This window comes from Glycine max, chromosome 8, assembly GCF_000004515.6.
Source record: "Glycine max cultivar Williams 82 chromosome 8, Glycine_max_v4.0, whole genome shotgun sequence".
Taxonomy (NCBI): domain Eukaryota; kingdom Viridiplantae; phylum Streptophyta; class Magnoliopsida; order Fabales; family Fabaceae; genus Glycine; species Glycine max.
This window is the reverse complement of record NC_038244.2, coordinates 45,655,957-45,676,796: the sequence shown is the minus strand read 5'-3', so window position 1 is coordinate 45,676,796 and position 20,840 is coordinate 45,655,957. Positions and strand designations below refer to the sequence as shown.

General features: G+C 34.8%; 2 protein-coding genes across 2 annotated transcripts; one reads left to right on the top strand and one right to left on the bottom strand.

Annotated features, from left to right (window-relative positions):
- Positions 1 to 1,134: 1,134 nt before the first annotated feature.
- Positions 1,135 to 9,866, bottom strand: LOC100820273 (UDP-glucose flavonoid 3-O-glucosyltransferase 7). Its single transcript, XM_003532226.5, has 3 exons — positions 9,648 to 9,866; positions 8,166 to 8,971; positions 1,135 to 2,067 (listed from the first exon to the last, which is right to left on the bottom strand). Exons 2-3 carry the CDS (start codon positions 8,934 to 8,936, stop codon positions 1,393 to 1,395), a joined length of 1,446 nt encoding a protein of 481 aa, XP_003532274.1. The 5' UTR covers positions 8,937 to 8,971; positions 9,648 to 9,866; the 3' UTR covers positions 1,135 to 1,392.
- Positions 9,867 to 10,503: 637 nt separating this feature from the next.
- LOC100819026 (FHA domain-containing protein FHA2) lies at positions 10,504 to 18,581 on the top strand. Its single transcript, XM_003532223.5, has 3 exons — positions 10,504 to 11,513; positions 14,309 to 14,466; positions 18,132 to 18,581. The coding sequence occupies exons 1-3, from the start codon at positions 10,922 to 10,924 to the stop codon at positions 18,339 to 18,341; spliced, it is 960 nt and encodes a 319-aa protein (XP_003532271.1). The 5' UTR covers positions 10,504 to 10,921; the 3' UTR covers positions 18,342 to 18,581.
- The last annotated feature ends 2,259 nt before the right edge of the window (positions 18,582 to 20,840 follow it).

The window sequence follows — 20,840 nt, the reverse complement described above, 5'->3', positions numbered from 1 at the left end:
CTATCCTTTACAATTCATTGCTTAATATCACATTTTTTTTTATTATATTGTGTTGAGTAGATCTATTTTCTCAAGTTAATTTTTCTTATGAGATTTTGGCTTATAAAAAAATTCTAAAAAATTATAGGTATTTGATGTGAAAAAACCCTAATGCATATGTATACTTCTAATTTCATTTTTTTACCTCACTAATCGCATGCATTAAAACATAACAATTGTACTAAAAAGATTAATTAAAACAAGAAAATACATCAATTCATTTTGATGTGTATATTTAAATTAAAAATAATATAATTTTATCATTCAATGTAGAAAATACATTGGATAGAGAAAACAAATAAAAGAAAAGAAAGACAAAAAAAAAACAAAGTATTAGGATACAAAAAAAAAACATCTAAGAAAAATAGAAAAATTAAGAAAAGTTCACTAAGTAGTATTGGAAGTGAAAATAAATTAATAGTAAATGAAAAGAAAGAAAATGACTTGCTGACACAAGTTATAATAATATGTGTTTATTAATCAGAGAACGAAATAAATCAAATTAAGAATAAAATATCTACATGTGCTAACGATAAAAAAAATATTGAAAAAGTTACTTAATTTTAAACTTTATTATAGATTTTTTTAAGACGCCTTTTATTATACATACCATTATTTTTAAGGTAAAATTATAAATTTGGTCTCCCACTTTGTCTTTAATTTTGAATTTGATTTCCCAGTAAATTAATTCACAAATTTTGTTCTCCTATTTTCTAAAATCATGCAATGTTGATCCCCAGACCACAATTAGACGTTGACAATTAGTAAGTGATGTTGACTACCATGTGTTACGTTCTTATTGGATAACGACTCTCACGTGCCATGTTATGATTATTAGATGCCAACTTCATGAAAAATGAGATGCATTGTTGTTTTCATTGACCATTCAAAATATGACACGTGACAGTCGTCATCCAATAAGAACGTGACATGTGATAGTCAATTTCACTTGCTAACGCTCAACGTCCAATCGTGTTCTGGGGACCAACATTATATGATTTTAAAAAATAGGAGGACAAAATTTGTAAATTAATTTACCGGGGAACCAAATTCGAAATTAGAGACAAAATAAAAGACCAAAAATACAATTTTACCTATTTTTAAGGATAACATTAAATTATATGAAACAAATCTAGGGTTTCAAACCAAAAGTTCAATAACAAAACAAACTAATGAAGCATTATCTTTAATAATGATGATGAAATTATATGAAACGAGTTCCAAATCAAAAGTTCATTAAAAAAACAAACTAATGAAGCATTATCTTTAATAACCATGATGAAATTATATGAAACAAATCTAGAGTTCCAAACCAGAAGTTGATTAAAAAAAGAAACTAATGAAGCATTAACATCAACCATGAACATTCATCATCCGTCTGAGTGATTGAACAAGGGTAGTAACATTGTCGTAAGAGTTTCCACCCTCTTGAACAACTTCATGTGCTTTCTCCTTCATTTCCTTGACTCGTTTGTTGAGTAAGCCTCCTTCATCCTTCATCACCTTCCTCACAGCATTCTCAATTCGTTCCCAACCCACCACCTCCTTCCTCGCATCATAAGGAGACATGCTCCACTCAGACACACCCAACTCCACCCCAAGCCCAAGCACCTCAGTCGCTTGCTTCTCACACAAAAAATGGTCACCAAACCTAGGCATGGTGATCAAAGGCACCCCTTCACAAATCGCCTCCACCACCGAATTAGCACCACAATGCGTTAAGAACCCTCCAATGGCATCATGCTTCAATATTAGACCTTGCGGGACCCACCCTCTCACTACCATTCCTCTCTTCTTTTCCCTCATCCTTTCTTCAAAACCATGTGGCAGCAACAATTCTTCTTCTTTCACGTCGTCATCTTTCGTGTTCTTGGGCAACACCCAAAGGAATTTGTGCCCAGAGGCCTCGATTCCACGTGCTATCTCAAAATTTTGCTCCTTGTTGAGACGGGCCAAGCTCCCAAAGCATATGTACACCACTGAGTTGGACTCCTTGGTGTTAAGCCATTTGAGGCACTCGTCGTCGACCTACAATTAAAGGGTAGGGTCAGATAAAGAAAAATTAGTATAGTAAGCAAATTATAACTTGAGAAAAGATAGATATACCTAAAATTGGTAAGTGGTCTTTTTGTCCGTGTAACATTCATGTGGTGTTTATCTTCATGTTTTAAAAGATTTGAATATATTTTTTATTCTTTAATTTAATGTTTTTTCTTTCATTTTTCTCTTTAAAAAAATCGTTTTAATTCTTACAAAATTGATTTTTTTATCTGTAAAACACTTTAAATAATATTTTTTTTTACTTATTAGAACATTTTTTTAATGTTCAAAGTATTATTTAAAATATTTTAAGAATAAAAAATAAAATATACCTATTTTATATGAAATAATTTTTTTAATTAAAAAAGCACTAAATTAGTGTCAACGAAAAAAGATATTTAATCATTTTGAAATAACTGATTTTAATTCCCACTTTTTGAAATGCAATGAAATTAATTAATCATGGTCTTGGACAGAGATACCATAAAAAAAATCCATGCCCTCGATACTCTTAACATGTTTGCTAGCCTGGCACGACTGACACGCAATTTGACACAGAGTATTTGAGCAAGTTACTAATATTCCTCATATATATACAAGGTAGGCTCAAGGAGTTAGGAGTTAAGAGATAAATTTAAGAATGAAATATTTTATTTATTTATAAAATAATTTATTAAAATTATTATTGTTTTATTTAAAATTAAATTTTCAAATTTGTTGTGATATAAAATGATCAATTAAATATAATTTTATAATATATTTTTTTGAGATATATTAATATCAAAAAAAAATTGGGACCTTTTTTTTGAAGGGTCTAAAGCTTTTGTTTGGGCTGTTTGGGCCTTAAACCTATCCTACATACAAGAGTATGCTAGAGTTTGTGGTCTTAGCTCCTTTGTCCCACATCGCTTGGTTTGTAAAACTTGTGTGGTCTTAGTTCCACATCGCTTGGTTTGTAAAAACTTGTGTCCCATTAGTGTTATATATAGAGACTTCTTGTAAGCTTTTATGTGCAAGTAATAAAGAGTTCTCCTAGTGTAGCCGTGGACGTAGGCACATACATTGTGTGTTGAACCACGTTAAACTTTGTGTCTTTTTCTTTCTTCCCTTTATTCCTTTCTCTTCTTTTATTGCTCTATACTAACAACTGGTATCAGAGCCGATGGTTCAAGTTGGTGACTGGCTCAGACGAGTATGCAAGTACCGCAGGTGGCCAGAATGGCTAACGGCACAGCGTGTTCCGCAGGTGGAGCGGGGTGGCCAGAATGGCTAGCGGATAGGGCAAGTACCGCAGGTAGCCATGACTATACTCGTGGATGATAAAGACTTCCGCTCGAGGGGGAGACTACCATGTGGAAGAGACTCACACTTGAGGGGGAGATGTGTTGGGTTACAAGTGTGAGGTGAAGTCCCACATTGGGTAGAAGTGGAAAGGTTGAGCACCATATAAGTGAGGAGAAGACCCATAAACCTGAGCCTTAAGGTTTTGGGTTAGAGTGTGGTGTCAGGTTTCCTTATGTGGTGACTCGTGGTCCACAGATGTACCCCTCGAATCTCCCCAACAACTGGTATCAAGAGCTTTTGATTACTCCACGGGATTTCCATAGTTTAAAGGAATTAGTGAGAGTCTTCTCAGTTTAGAGGAGGCAGTGGGAGCAATGACATTAAAAGAGGGGAAGGTGAAGATCGAGAAGTTCGATGGCAGAGATTTCAGCTTTTGGAAGATGCAGATAGAGGATTATCTATATCAGAAGAAGCTGTATCAGCCCTTATCAGGGGTTAAGCCAGAAGACATGAAGCAAGAAGAATGGAACTTGCTAGATCGACAGACTCTTGGCGTGATCAGATTGACATTAACCAAGAACGTCGCGTTCAACATCGTGAACGAGAAGACTACTGCAGGCTTAATGAAGGCGTTGTCAGATATGTACGAGAAGCCGTCGGCAGCCAACAAAGTATACTTGATGCGCCGGTTGTTCAACCTCAGGATGGGAGAAGGTATCTCTGTAACTGATCATATTAATGAATTTAATATTATTCTTGCCTAGTTGGAATCAGTGCAGATTAAATTTGAGGATGAGGTGAACGCATTGATTCTATTGTCATCACTACCGGATAATTGGGCTGCAACTGTTATTGCAGTTAGTAGTTCTACAAGGGAGAACACATTAAAGCTTAGTGACATCCGTGACTTGATCTTAAGCGAAGATGTTCGCAAGAGAGATTCAGGAGAATCTTCTAGTCATGTTTCCAATTCAACATTGAATACTGAAGGCAGGGGAAGGACTACCTAGAAGGGTCAGAATGGTCAAGGCAGATCAAAGTCAAGAGGGAAAGGTCAGAGAAAATTTCAAAGTGACGTTACTTGCTGGAATTGTGACAAGAGAGGTCACTTTAGCAATCAGTGCAAGGCACCAAAGAAGAACAAGTTGCACAAAAACAAGAAGCGCGATGATGATGAATCCGCAAATGCAGCAACCGATGAACTTGATGATGCATTAATTTGCAGTTTGGATAGTCCTGTTGATTCATGGATCATGGACTCAGGTGCGTAGTTCCACACTACTCCCTCTAAAGATTTATTGTCTAACTATGTTTCTGGAAGATTTGGAAAAGTTTACCTTGCAGATGGAAAATCTATTGACATTGTCGGAAGAGGTGATATCAACATCAAGACCTCCAGTGGATCCCTATGGACATTGCACAATGTCAGACATATTCCTGCCTTAAAGAGAAATTTAATATCTATAGGGCAGTTGGATGATGAGGGACATCACACCATTTTTGGAGATGGAGCTTGGAAGGTAACAAAAGGCAATCTCATTGTGGCTCATGGAAAGAAGCGAGGATCTCTTTACATGATTGCAGATGAGGATATGGTAGCAGTTATTGAGGCTGTCAATAATTCAACCATGTGACATCAAAGACTTGGACACATGAGTGAAAAAGGAATGAAGCTTATGGCGGCAAAGGGTAAGCTATCAAGCCTCAAGCATGTTGATGTTGGTGCTTGTGAACATTGTATCCTTGGAAAGCAGAAAAAGGTTAGTTTCTCAAGGGCAGGGAAGACTCTTAAAGCTGAAAAGCTAGAATTGGTGTACACAGATGTTTGGGGGCCAACCCCAGTGAAATCTGTTGGAAACTCACGCTATTATGTCACCTTTATCGACGACTCTACCAAAAAGGTATGGATTTATTTTCTTAAAAATAAATCTGATGTGTTTTCTGTGTTTAAAAGGTGGAAAACAAAAGTTGAAAATCAGACAGGTCTAAAGGTTAAAAGTCTGAAATCTGACAATGGCGGGGAGTATGATAGTCAGGAGTTTAAAGACTTCTGTTTAGAACTTGGGATCAGAATGATCAAGACAATACCAGGAACACCTGAGCAAAACGGTGTTGCAGAAAGGATGAATAGAACCTTGAACGAGAGAGCAAGGTGTATGCGGATCCAATCTGGCTTGCCTAAAGCATTCTAGGCAGAAGTAATAAACACAACAGCATATCTCATCAATAGAGGACCATCAGTTCCTTTGAATTATCAGTTGCCCGAAGAAGTATGGTCTGGAAAGGAGGTAAAACTTTCACATTTGAGAATTTTTGGTTGTGTTTCATATATACTGACAGACTCTAATAGTAGAGATAAATTGGATCCAAAGGCGAGGAAGTGTTATTTTATTAGTTATGGATCTGACATGTATGGCTACAGGTTTTGGGATGACCAAACCAAGAAAGTTATCAGAAGCAGAAATGTTACTTTTAATGAGAACTTATTTTATAAGGACAAATTTTTTGCAGAATCTACATGTGCAGGTAAACTGTCAGAAATTTCTGAGAAAGCAACACTTGAAGAAATTTCAAAAAGTGATGCAGCCAACAGAAACCAGAGTACAGGCGTAGAGGTTGAGTCAGAACCAGAACCATCAACTCCTCCAAGAAAATCTAGCAGAATTTCAGTACCACCAGATAGGTATTCCCCTTCATTGCATTATTTGTTGTTAACTGATGCTAGTGAGCCAGAATGTTTCAGTGAGGCTACACAGGGGAATGACACTATTGAGTGGGAGCTAGCGATGAAAGATGAGATGACATCCCTTCAGAAGAATAAGACGTGGTCTTTAACTAAATTGCCAGAAGGAAAGAAAGCGTTACAGAATAGGTGGGTCTATAGGCTAAAGGAAGAATCTGACGGTAGAAGAAGATACAAGGCGAGACTTGTGGTGAAAGGGTTTCAGCAGAAACAAGGAATTGATTTCACAGAGATCTTCTCTCTAGTTGTAAAGATGACTACCATCAGAGTTATTCTGAGCATGGTAGCTGCAGAGAATCTTCACTTGGAGCAGTTAGATGTTAAAACTGCATTCTTGCATGGGGATTTAGAGGAAGACATCTATATGACCCAACCAGAAGGTTTTGAAGTGCCAGTCAAGGAGAATCTTGTATGCAAGCTTCACAAAAGTTTATATGACTTGAAACAAGCACCGAGGCAGTGGTACAAGAAGTTTAATGAGTTTATGAGCAACTCAGGATTCAAAAGATGTGACATGGACCATTGCTGCTATGTTAAGAAATATACTAATAGTTATGTTATCCTTGTCGTGAATGTTGATGACATGTTGATTGTAGGATCTAGTATGACAGAAATTAACAAGTTGAAGCAGCAGCTGGCAGAAAACTTTGAAATGAAGGATCTTGGTCCAGCTAAACAAATCCTTGGTATGAGAATTCTTAGAAACAGATCAGAAGGAATCTTGAAGCTATCTCAGGAAAAATATATACACAAATTGCTTGACAGGTTTTACCTTAGAGATTCTAAGACCAAGAATACCCCTTTGGGATCTCATTTGAAGTTTTCAAAGAAGCAATCTTTGCAGACAGATGAAGAAAAATGTTACATGTCAAGAGTACCATATGCATCAACAGTTGGGAGTTTGATGTATGCTATTGTGTGTACCAGACCTGACATAGCACATGCAGTGGGAGTTGTCAGTAGGTTCCTATCAAATCCAACAAAGGAGCATTGGGAAGGCGTAAAGTGGATACTCAGATATCTGAAGGGTACTTCAGAGATGTGTTTGTGTTTCACAAAAGGCAATCTCACTTTACAGGGATTTTCAGATGCAGACTTGAGAGGAGATTTTGATACCAAGAAAAGCACCACAGGCTACATTTTTACCTTGGGAGGTACTGCTGTGAGTTGGAAGTCTAAACTTCAAGATAGAGTTGCTCTCTCAACCACGGAAGCCGAGTACATAGCTATCTCAAAAGCAGCTAAGGAGATGATTTGGCTAAAGAATTTTCTCAATGAATTAGGGAAAGAACAAGATGATGCTCCAATGTTTAGTGACAGTCAAAGTGCTATAAGTCTTGCTAAGAATCCAGTCTTTCATTCTAGATGCAAGCATATTCAATTAAGATACCATTTTATTAGGGAGTTGATAAATGATAGAGACTTATCTTTATTGAAGATCTTAGGATCAGAGAATCCAGCAAATATGTTGACTAAAGTTGTTACAACTGACAAACTGAGGCTTTGCATTGCCTCAGTTGGCCTTCAAGGATAATTGAAGATGAAGGCGCTACACTAGGTAAAGAGTCGATGGACTCATTGCTTACAAGGAACTGCTAGAGTTTGGAACTTAGACCCCAAGTGGGAGAATTGTTAGAGTTTGTGATCTTAGTTCCTTTGTCCCACATCGCTTGGTCTGTAAAACTTGTGTCTCATTAGTGTTATATATAGAGACACCTAGTAAGCTTTTATGTGCAAGTAATAAAAAGTTCTCCTAGTGTAGCCGTGGACGTAGGCACATACATTGTGTGCTGAACCACGTTAAACTTTGTGTCTTTTTCTTTCTTCCCTTTATTCCTTTCTCTTCTTTTATTGCTCTATACTAACAGAGTATATATTGTATATATCAAGAGAAGTATTTGTATAAGATGTAAAAAAAAAAAAGGAAGAGTAAATTTAAATTTTACAACTATACATGAATAATTTTCATTTAAAATTACTTAATTTTAATCCTTTTATTATAGATTATCTTAAAGGCTATAATCCACCACCCTCACTAATCTTATGCTTACTCCGATACCTGATCCTCTTGTGGCTTGCCTCTTTTGTCGAAATAATCCACCATAAGTGAGAGCATGCCAAGGTGCCAGACTTTAACACGGGTGAGTTTCTCGTAGTACTGAGTGTACCCATCTTCGAGCTCTGGAAATGTGTTCACAATAACACCATGTTTGTTATTTTCCTTGGCGTGTAGCAAAGTACGAGCCATATTATCAAAGCTAGTTGATGAGGGGTTAAAATTAAGCGTGACATTGTGGGGGAGACCACCAGGGACAACATAAGGAAGTGAAGAATCAGAAGCCAAAGTTTGAGGATGGCGATTGATGGCTTCAACAACGCAAAGAGCGAAGACGGGCATGGGGCTGTAAACAAACGTGGGGATGCTATTGTTAAGTGTGGATCTCCATGTATACATGATGTCTATGATCAAAGCGTGAGGAGGGTTATGATTTAAGAAGTTTTCGATTTCGGGTTTGAGAAGCTTTGAGGCCTTCCATATCTTGTAGGCAGTGTTGTTGTCTTTGGCCAAGGAGATATTCTCAAGGCCTGAAGGGAGACCCACTTCCTCGGAGGGGAAGTTCAAGATGTGGACATTGAGATGTTTTGGGATGAGTTTAGCATTGGAAGGAGTGGTAAGAATAGTAACATGGTGGCCACGAAAGGCAAAAACTTGAGCAAGGTTAATTTGTGGGATCATGTGTCCCGGAGCAAGAAAAGGGAGCAAGTAGAGTTTTAGAGGACTTGAGTCATCTGGTTTTGAATCTGATATCTTTGCTTCTAAGTCTTCCATCTTCGGATTTCTCTTTCTAAATTGCTTTTTCAGTCCTGTTTATGTCGCACAAAAACCAGAACACGCCAATTACAACACAGACAAATTAATCAACTTATGCAAAGATCTGCTAAAAGCACAAATGCATGGTTGAGGGAAGAAAACAATTACTTTTAAGTCATTTCCAATTCAAAACGGATACAAAAAAATTTATGTTGTGAGAAGAATATTTATTTATATAAATTTGTGAATGCAATATTTATATTATAGATTGATTTTTTAAACTAAAATTATGGGAAGACATTATATTATATTAAAAAGAACTTGAAAACTAGTAGTAGATCCGTCTGGTGGGCAACCAGATATCAAACATGGTTATCGGTGCGGTTTGACTTGCTTCAAAATACATAAGACAAACAAATAGCATCCACAATATTCAGATCTAAAGCTAAAATAATTAAAATTTGAGTTTTAGACCTATTCGGTCTGAGATCAAAGGCAACAGCAACTAAAACCAAAAGAATCTACCTTACCATCATCTAGCAACTCTGAAGGAGTTTGTGAAAAATACATAATTTCGATATTATAAAATCATAACATAAATTCCTTTCTCCTACAGAGCAATGCAAGTGTCCTATAATATATAAGAACAAATCCTAAGAAAAATAACAGAAAGGAATAGTGGTTTTACAAATGAAACCTTTTTCCTAAGAGATCGAAAAGAGGCCGAACCTGATAGATATCTCTGTCTTCTGATTCGTCTTTTCCCTTCTTTGTGTATTGTTATAATTTTTGTTGAGCTTTGTGAATACAGGTGACAGTGGGGTGTGAGATGAGAAGAAGATTTGAATTCAGGGAAAGCTAATATGTAGTACTTAATAATACTATGTTATCTATTTGCTCAGTATTATAAAATTATATATGCCTATAATTGCATCAGTGATCATTCTCCACGTACGCACGGTAAACCATCTTATTCTTTTAAACATTTTCTTAATATATGTGGAAAGCATGGAAAGCATGGGTATTAAATAATGGAAAGCACGGGAATTAAATAATGAACATTGTTATTTCAAAAAAATAATAATATACAAACATCTTATTCTTTTAAATATTTTTTATCACATTATAAATGGAATAATACGGATGCATGTTTATAACAAAATGGGTGTTTTATGCAATATTTTTCTACCAGGAAACACACGAAATCTCGAATGCATGTTTAGAAGTGAAAATCCGGGCAGGCTTTTTTACACATCAGAGATACAAAAAAATGGATAGATTTTTAAAAAATTATGTAACAAAAAAGTTAAAGTGATGTTTTTAAACGAGACTTTGATAAGCCATGAATTAAAATAGGGCCAGAATAGAGGAAAGGCTCAAGAGAGAAAAGAAGATACCAGATAAATGCATAGATTTTGTGTTAAAAAGAAATTAAAGGAGAGTTCTCTAGAGGTTTATAGTTGTTTAGAGGTTTAGAGTAGTGTTGAGAGCTGGTTTTTAGACCGTTGGGTTGCAGACACCCGACTTGTTCTTTTGTTTGTAATTGGACAAGTATTTAAAGACTTGTTTCCGTTTTCACAAAATTATCAAAGTTCCAAGTTAGTCTTTTGCAAAAAATTTCACATGTGTTTTCATCCCTCTAAAATTATAAAGTGTCATTGTTTGCACAATTTATGAGAATTATAAATTACCACAAATTACATTAACACATTACCAAGATGATAATTTGTAACAGTTTTTAATTCTCATCAATTATATTTTAAAATTTAAAATTAAATAAAAATGTCACATAGGCCATCCTCATTCATTCAGGAAAAAAAAACAATATATTGTAATTTTAGACCGATAGAAAACAGATAAAAAAATTTGTTGGGAATAAAAAACATGTATTTTAGCTTTTAAAAAGTCCCCATTCTCTTCTTCTTCTTCATTCAGGCGCGCTCCCTTTCTCTCCGATCAATCCAAACCCTTTTCTTGTTCTTCACAATTCCAATTCTCTGGCGATGTCAACGGCGGCGGCGGGCGGCGACGTGGAGGCAGGGTTCGCGAAGCTCCAGGGTGAGGACTTCGAGTACTACATGCAGACCTACTCCATCGTCCTTGGCCGCAACTCCAAGAAGTCCACGGTCGATGTCGACCTCTCCAGCCTCGGTGGCGGCATGAACATCTCCCGCCACCATGCCCGCATCTTCTACGACTTCGCCCGCCGCCGCTTCGCCCTCGAGGTCCTCGGCAAAAACGGCTGCCTCGTGGAGGGCGTCCTCCACCTCCCCGGCAACCCCCCCGTCAAGCTCGATTCCCAAGATCTCCTCCAGATTGGGGACAAGGAGTTCTACTTTCTCCTGCCCGTTCGCAGCATCCTTGTTGGGCCCGTCGGCCCGAGGCATTACCCTAACCACGCCGCACCCGGGCCCGTCGTGCCGCACTATAATAATTACCATTTGGGCCCCGGCCCGGTGAAGAAGGCGCCGCGACGGGAGTACTACGAGGAAGAGTTTGATGATGAGGATGATGTTGGTGGGAGGAAGATGCGGAGGGATGGGTATGATGGATATGGCTACGCTGGTGGCAAGTCTTCGCTGTCCGCACCTATGGGTATGTTATTGTTTTCTGGAATTTTCGCTTCGGTTGATTGTTTTTGTTGTTGTATGTATTGGTTGTAACTTGTAAGTCTAATTGGAATTCTAATTGTTAACTTAGGGTTTGTTTTTCTGCAATCAAAATTGGAATTTTTCGCTGATAACCTATGCTGAGTTTTAATGCAAGCCTTTATTATGTGAATTATCTTGGTGAAATTGTGATTCTGATTCTGATTTGAGAAGAGCACAATAAACATCTAAGGAACTACGTCTAAGTTTTGTTGTTTGTGTTTTTGTTAATATAGTGTATGCAGGTTTTATGGTGAATCGTATACATGACGTGTGCTTAATTTTATCTGCTGCTGAATTTGGTCTGATTCTTTGGTTATTTACCGATTGCCTTATTGGATGTAGTGAATGTGGTAGGATATGTACACTGTTTCTGTTTGCTATCCATCTTGCTACTAAATTTGCTAAAGGGGGATACAAGTCTTTTTATCTTTAGGGAAGGGCATGTATGTGTGTCTGCTTTTTAGTTAATTCTTCGGGTTTAGTCCATGAAATTTAGTGCGGGTGTGAAGTTGAGGTCTTACATTTTCAACTTGCTTTTATATTGTGGAGCCTGTTATAGTCTTATATTTGAAATTTTTGGTGTGATTTTGAGTATAGTGTGAAATGTAACTTTGTTATGATTTTTGAAATTGTGTTCCATGAGGGTCATCAGTTTTGCAAGGTTCGATTGTTGTTATCTCTTGTTGTAGTGGCCACTTGCCATTATATTTGGTTGTGCCTCTGGTTGGTATTATTTGCAGTGACTAGATTTAAGATCTACATGGAATTTTCCAGAACATCAATCCCCCGGGGAGATGAGTGGCAATGAGGACTAACTGGGGTCTTCCAATTAAGTTGGTGGGGATGCTAAAGAGAGCATGCTGGTCATGGGAGTCTTTAGAATTTCAATTTCTAGAAAATTATTATGCGTCTTTTAATGATATTGCAAATTGTAATCAATCTCCTTTCTAACATTTCAGTGAGCAAGTATTTGTCTGCAAAGGAAACTTTGTTCAGTTTTCATGTTTATATTATTTCTATTGTAATACAACCTCCGTCTTCACATTTTATAACTTATACCATGCTCAATTTCTAGATTTATTATCACTGATCAAACATTTTTTGGTTTGTTAATTGTGTCATCAACTGGAATATTGGATTAATAAGCATAGTATGTTATAGGTTGAAATTGTAAATGTCTCTCTCCTATAAGATTATTGCTGCACAATTTAAAATCAAACAATCTTCTCTTTATATTATTTCTTGTAACTAATGTTTGGACTACCCACCAATACATATAGTCTGGAATATAAAGTTTAGCATATACTTCTGGTAGTGTAGATACTATAAATTCTACATCATATTCTAGCATAGTGCTGTGATGATAACATATCTTCATCCCCACCATCTATAGTCATAATTGATCTTCACAGTTATGATGAGTTTGAACCTGGGTTGATGCCTGGCATTTTTCTGTATTCTATGATCTACATTGTGGATGCTAGGGATTAGATGATGATAATAAAATAAATATAACTGTCAATAGCCCAATTGCAAGCAGAGTTTTAAATAGCACCTTTATAGTGGCATAGCAGAGCAGAGTGGCCCCTGGCTGCTACTGTAGTCTGGGGCTGCTGTACTGGAAAAGTTTAGTGTAGTGGTCGTACTATAGACCAAATAGAGGCTGAATAGGAGCCATAGCGGCTGGGATAGCAGTGCTATGTGTTGATTCCAAAAAATCTCTCTTAACAGAGAGGTTTGTGGCTTTTTATGGGGCTATTTTTGGGATTTCAAATTCCAAAAATGAAATCTACAGCTGTAATAGTAGTGAAAATGATAGAGAAAACTGCATGTTTAATTCAATAGATAGATAGTGGTGAACATGCAGATCATAGTTCACAAAAGTGCAAGCAGTTTTGTGACTTCTGTCAAAACTGCATGTTTAATTAATGTAAACTAGTTTGGGAAATGGTTATTTGAACTCCACCTGGTTATTGGGAACGAAAAAAATGATAATAGATGAGAGCATATTATATGGCTTTTTAGTTTCTTTAAAGTTTATATTAAGAAAATACCTTGAAGTTGAACCCAACTTGTATACCAAATATACTTGTGAATATTATGTGACCATAGCAACGTACTTTGTATCTGTACCGATTACCGAAGAGTATAGTGTAGCAAGTGATCATGGCCCATATTCGTAACTGATATGGGATCTTAACATACCTGATTGCCTGAACCAATTAGGTTAGGTATAAGTTAAAGCAGAAATTATAACTTTATAAGCTAGCCCATTAGGTGGGGATTACCCAAAACCTTTATAAGCTCTACTTTGGCCATATCTTGAGTTGACGTGGGATCGCAATACACCTCCCTTCACATAATGGGACATCTAACATGTGGAAATTGTATGAGTGTTATATATATATATATATATATATATAGAGAGAGAGAGAGAGAGAGAGAGGGCATATCTTATGAGAGGAAACATCTTATATGTGAGTGAGAGGATTAAATATGGATTATATAACCATAAATGGAGGGTTGGGATTTAATGTAAAAAATTCACATGACTTTTTAAAAAACTCGCATGATTTTTCATCAGAAATACAACGAAGCTGCCCAAATTAGTAAATAGGAAATCCATTCGTTTTATTTTTATCCAGCTTGTATATTTCTCTATTGGTGTTACCCCAGCTCCTATTTTACATGAATAGTCTCAGAATTTGTAATGTCACTGCAATGGTTTGGTTCCTGCAGATAAGAAGTCTGAAGGTAGATCCCGAGTAGATCGAGATGCTGATAATCTTCAGCTTCAGCAGCTGGAAGAAAAAGATGTAGTATCATCTGTAGCTACTGTTCTTTCTGATCTCTGTGGTCCTGGAGAGTGGATGCCTATGGAGAAACTTCATACGGAGGTTAGTTCTGATCATTTTGTTTTAAGTTGCTTTTGCTACAGAACTTTTGTGATTTTATAAAGTTCCAAAAGTACGGGAACCTTTCATATATGTTTTAGAATTCTACATAGAAGGTTATATGTTGTAGTCGTAGGACCCATTAGAACATTGGATGAATATTGACAATGCACTCTTCAACGTACTTTTTCTTGTAAGGTAAAATTCACATTACACTAAATAGTGGGGGTCCAGAATATTTCGTGTAACTAGCATTTTTCCATCACTATGAATCAACGTTAACTCTTAAGGTTATGTGTGGAATCTTCAAAAATTGAAAATGAATTGATTTAGAAATCAATTTTCATTTTGCAACACATCATTAACAAGGAGGTTTTGATTGATTTACAATTAAATATTCATGTTCAGATGTAGTTATCAATCCCAAATAGCAGCCAACTCTGAAACTTCTGTAGTGGGTTAGGGTTACCAGTCTTGCCCACAATTGCTATGAAATTGTATGATTTCTGGCATTACTGTGGCTGGATGCCCACAACATTAAAATGCAATGCGAATCTCGGAATTTCCCTCCAATAAAACCCAAAGTTCACAGTATTATGAGGGTAATAGGTTTCCAACCCTTATGGTTTATGGTTACCAGTCACACCAGCAATTGCTGAGAAATTGTACGATTTCGAGCACTATATTGGCTGAAATGGCCATGACACATACCTCACCACTATAGCCACACTACAGCACGTGATTGACTACTTTGGAACACATTACAGTTATCAATCTTAAATAGCGGTGCATGGTGAACAATCACAAAAACATTGCAGAATTGCACATAGCAGCATAGGTGCTATTCTGAAATTTTTTACTCATGGTGTAATTTATAATTTATAATATATAATACATATATACATATGAATGCTCAATTTTTAAAAAAAAAATACTCTATTCATGTCATATTCATAATTAACAATGAAAAATAACATGTCTAAAACTAAACATACAGGTAAATAACAATGAAAGTAGATGAAAAAAACAAGTATAAAAAAACTTCGTACCCCATTGCCCGGAGGCTCTTCGCTATGCGAAGGTATGGGGGAGGGATGTTGTACGCAGCCTTACCTTTGCATATGCAAAGAGGCTGTTTCCGGATTCGAACCCATGACCAACAAGTCACCAAGGCACAACAAGTCACCAAGTCACCAAGTATAAGCCTCTAAATCTCTAACTCTAAGGGTAACAGTGAGGAGGATAAAAAAAAGGTTATTGAGTTTGGGTCTATGGGAGACAGATGACTCACACAAAATCTCAGACTAGAGAAAAAAAAAATGGAACAGAAAGTCAGAAACCAAAAACACAAAATGAGAAGGAAATAAAAAAGAGAATGAAGAGAAAAGCAACAACCTGTGGGACAGTGAGAACAAAAGGCTAAACAGATGATCTGGCCAAAAACATGCAGAGTCAGTGGAGAGAGAGCATGTGGTCACTGAACAAAACCAGGTCATGGCCAGAAAATAGACAGGGAGCAATTGGTTGATGGATCAAACAGTAGCAGAGAATTGGATCAAAGAGAGAACACGAAAATGAGAAGAGGTGTGAAATGTTTTATCCCAAAATCAATTTCAATGCTAAAAGCCCAAAATACCCTCAACAAAAACTTGCCTCTGTAATGCTAAAAATTTGGGGCATATTTGTGTTTTTGAATTGAATGCTTTCAGGATAGCCAGCAAGGTATTCTTATACGCCTAGGTATGCGTGAAACACCCATGGATTTTGTTGGTATAGCAGCCACAACAGCCATTACAATAAAACACAATACAACTAACTCAGAATAGTGACCAGCTGCCAGTATGTGATGCGATGCTGCTATGGTGGCTCTATAGTGTGCTATTCACAACCTAGACAGATTTTTGAACAGAATTAACTTTATTATCCTTAGAAGAATTAAATGACTTAACAAATGAGGGGGAAATGTCAATCAGAACAATCACATCAATTGAAACTTAAATCAAATCAACTCAAATCCAACCAGATTTGAGTGCTTTCATGATATGATACTAATATTTGGTACAATTTGAGCAACTGGCGATATAAATCGTTTTAGTGCTTGAAATGCACCATGAATCACTTGAATTGGACTTGAATGCAAGAATTGCGATCTGGGGAAGAATTGGACGATTCCTGCACAAGTTCTAACGAGGCCTCAGAAGGAGTCATAGCACCCTGCCACACCTCCAAGGGCCGGCCTGGCCAAATGGCACTTTTCGCTTTCAAAATTGCAGAACATTATGGCTGGAGTGGGCACATCACGCCACACTGCGTTGCATTACGCCGCTCATGGCTGCGGTTGCATCGAGCGGGTCAGAGCGAAGAGATGACCTAATTCCCAATCTCCTAAACTTAGAAGGCCTAAACAACAGCGTATTGTTTATTTTTGAACTCTAGCAACTTTTGTGCAAGATAGAACGTGTTTGAACTTTGGACTGTCAACTTAAACTTACTATTGACCTGATATTTAAGTACTGTCTAATCTCTAATATCTAGTACCAAATAAAATATATTTCTTATAATTTTTTTATTTCAAATCACTTTATCATAAATAAAATCCATTATAAAACTTAGTAAAATCATTATAATTTTTCAAATACAAATATTTATATAATATATAATAAATTTAATAGTAGAATATATTATAAATTTTAATATATAATAATTTTAATAGTAGAATATTTATAATAAATTTTCATATATAATAACTTTAATAGCAGAATATTTATTATAAATTTTAATATTATTCTATTATAGCAAATTTTAACAGAACTCCTGCATCTCATGCTCCTAGAGTTATATTTTTAGTTTTTGGTTATGAAATATGTGTTTTAATGTCTTCGTTAGTTGTATGTGCTATATTTTATTATTGATCACGAATCGTACAATTCACTATACAATTCGATTCCTGATTTGGAAAATGGGCCTTCAGAATCATGATTTGTATCCCGATTCAACTACCTTGTTTTAAGACAACTGAAGTAAAAATGGAATTCCATTTCGAAACATTATATTTTATAAATTTCTGAACAAAATATTTTATTAAGAAATATTCCTGTAATCATTGATTCCAAACCTACTCTTAAAGTCTCAAGCTCATAGGCGTATACAAATGTTGTTTTTTATTGGCACAGTCATTCATCTGGCATATGATGGTAGGATTTGGATTTCCCGGGTTGGGTAAACTGTTACATTGTAGTTGCCCATGTTTCTTCAAATCACAATTGTTGTCCAAGAATAAGCTGTTTTCTGAGAGTGCCTACAATGTATCATTGATGCTTTTGTAACAATTGCTTGCCTAGTAATATGATGCTTTTCCATGTGTTATATGGTTTCAGTTTTTAACACCTACATTGGGGAAAACCATTGGATCGTTTCATCCTTTCTTTTTGCTTATACTTGTACACAGCGGCACCAACAGGGTGCTTGATAACATTCTAATAGGTGAACAATGTGAATGTGGAAAATAATGGTTCTAATAACTCTGGGTAGGTAGACTGGAATGACTTGTAATTACCCTAATATAAGCTTAAAATGCATTATTATGCATCTAAAACATGTCTGGTAAGATACAGAAACTCATTCGTTTAATTCTGAGTGCGTAACTTATCTTTTTCATTTTTGTTTAGCTGTTGGAGCAATATAGCAGTGTTTGGCACCACAACAGAGTGAGGAGGTATCTTACATCAGAAGATTGGCCTGGTCCTGAATCCAAAGGGAAGCCTTGGTATGGCTTGCTTATGCTGTTAAGGAAGTACCCTGAGCATTTTGTCATCAACACAAGGTCCAAGGGCCGTGTCACCCTCGAGTTTGTTTCTCTTGTCTCTCTGATATCGTGACCTCATTGCCCCCGGCCCCCAAAAATCTCAAACTGGAAAGGAAACAGCTATAAGCCGTTGGTATGGTTTAGCTCCTAGAAATCTGTATAAAATCACTTCTGTTGTTTTTGGTAAATACTTTGTCTTGTTACTGGGTAAATATGTTCCCCCTCCCCTCCCCCTAGTGCTCTGAGAGCAGAAAGAACTATTTATTTTCTTTCTTTTTCATGGATTTAGAAAATGGGAAGTTAGACTTCAAAATTACTGAGTTGGCTATGTCTAGTTGATTCACCCCATAAATAGGTCCTCAGGGATATTAACTGCCTGTGGTTGAGATGCATGCACCATTATGTTTACATTACAAGCACCTTGAGTGGTATTTCAAAATTAATGGTCCAAACAAGAATCCAACATGTGATTTTCAAGTTATTAACACAATGCTTCAATCAATTGAACTAATAAGCTAATTTATGTTATAAAATAAATAATGTTGTTATATATAATACTAAACTTTTTAATATATATTTAATGCGCATGTGAATTTGAATGATAAATTTTGTGACAATTAATTTTAATATAACTCATATGAACTATTTAATTTATATATTTTTTTTATAAATAAAAAATATTTACTATTAAAAAATTTAATATATTAATAAATTAAAAAAACATCTTTGAAAAAAAAAATACTTACGGATCATGTAATCCGTATGAGTTACTCATATGGATTAATCGTATGAGTAACTCATATGGATTATGTGATCTGTATGAGTCATACGAATTAATTTATACAGATTACGTAATTTATGAGTTAATTCGTATGATTCATACAGATGATATAATTTGTAAGTGTTTTTTTTAATTTTTTTTAAAAATGTTTTTTTGATTTATTAATATATTAAATTTTTTAATAGTGAATATTTTTTATTTATAAAAAATATATAAATTAAATGATTCGTATGAGTTATATTAAAATTAATTGTCACAATTTATTATTTAAATTCACATGCACATTAAATATACATTCGAAAATTTAGTATTATATATAGTTGAATGAATTTAAATGAATGGGTGAAACCATAGTATTTCTATTTGAAAAAAAAAATTGAATAGACACGACTGTTCATGACAGAACATAATTAAACCATTATGACCTTAGGTAAGTATATGTTTTTAGATTTACAGTAAAATCTTTTATCTTAAATGCATACTTGTTATCGACTTTGAGAAAGGAAAGGAAAATGTTATCCTATTATGAAATTATTTTAGAAATATTTTAAGGCATTCAAATTAATGGAGAAATAACTACATTAATAGATAAATAACCTTTCATCTTTGCCTTTTAAAATAAAAGGATAAATAATTAGTCTTTCTTAATTATTTTGATGCATGCCACAATTCATTCAATTATGATCTGATTAATTATTCATATTTCATAAATTTAACATATATCATATAAAAAAATATTTATATGCTAAAAAGGTGTCTATTTATTTATTTACAATTCTAGATTATAAACAAAAGACTCAGTCAAGTAAATATAAAACCAGTTTTTTTATATAAAATGATGTTTCCCTTTAGGTGGTTATAGGGATACATTTCCTGCATCAATCAATTGTATTAAGACGATTAATCAGTTGTTCTTAGTTCTCGATAACAATTCATTTATTATTTCATTTTTAAAAGAATTTTATGAAGAAAAATAAATCAATGTTGAATAATATCTTTTTACAATAATATACAATTATACACATTTGTCTCTAAATTATTAAATAACTTCCATATAAATAATTTGACAAACTAAAATAGCTAGCATCAACAATGATGTTTTCTTTGTTAGTCTTTTTTCGAGAGAAACTTTATTTATTATTTTCCACATTTAGTATCTTGAAGCCCATTTTTTGTATAAGCACTTAAGCTTATAGTAGTATTTATGCACATAAGCTTAGTTCTAACTCTGGTACTTAAGCTTCATCTGAACAAGGAAAGAAATTCTTACATGTACAGTACAATCTTTGCATTGAGAATTTTTTTGGAGAACTATTTAATACGTGACAAGGAAAGTAAAAGTATTATCATTACAGCATATAGAGAAAGTTATAGTCTATTATTATCACTATTTTTATTCTTATTGTTATTACAAGACAAATCCATTCTTAAACTAATTTTAACAAGATAGAAAATAAAAAATATATGATTAATAATTACATTTGTTTCTAAAGTATGAGATACTAATAAATTGATCATTGAAAGATATAAAATTTAAATTTAATCTTTTAACATACAAAATATATGACGAATTAGTCTTACATATAATTTAATAATAAATTGATCTATAAATTTTATAACTTAATATCAAATTAATCATAAAAAATATAATTTATTGTCAAATTTATCCTTAAACATTATAATTTGATGATAAAATGATCTTACAGAAATTTATAGTCAGACTCATTTATCTCACTTTTTATACCATTAAATTTTTTTCAAGAAATTAATTTATGAGTACATCACAGTCAC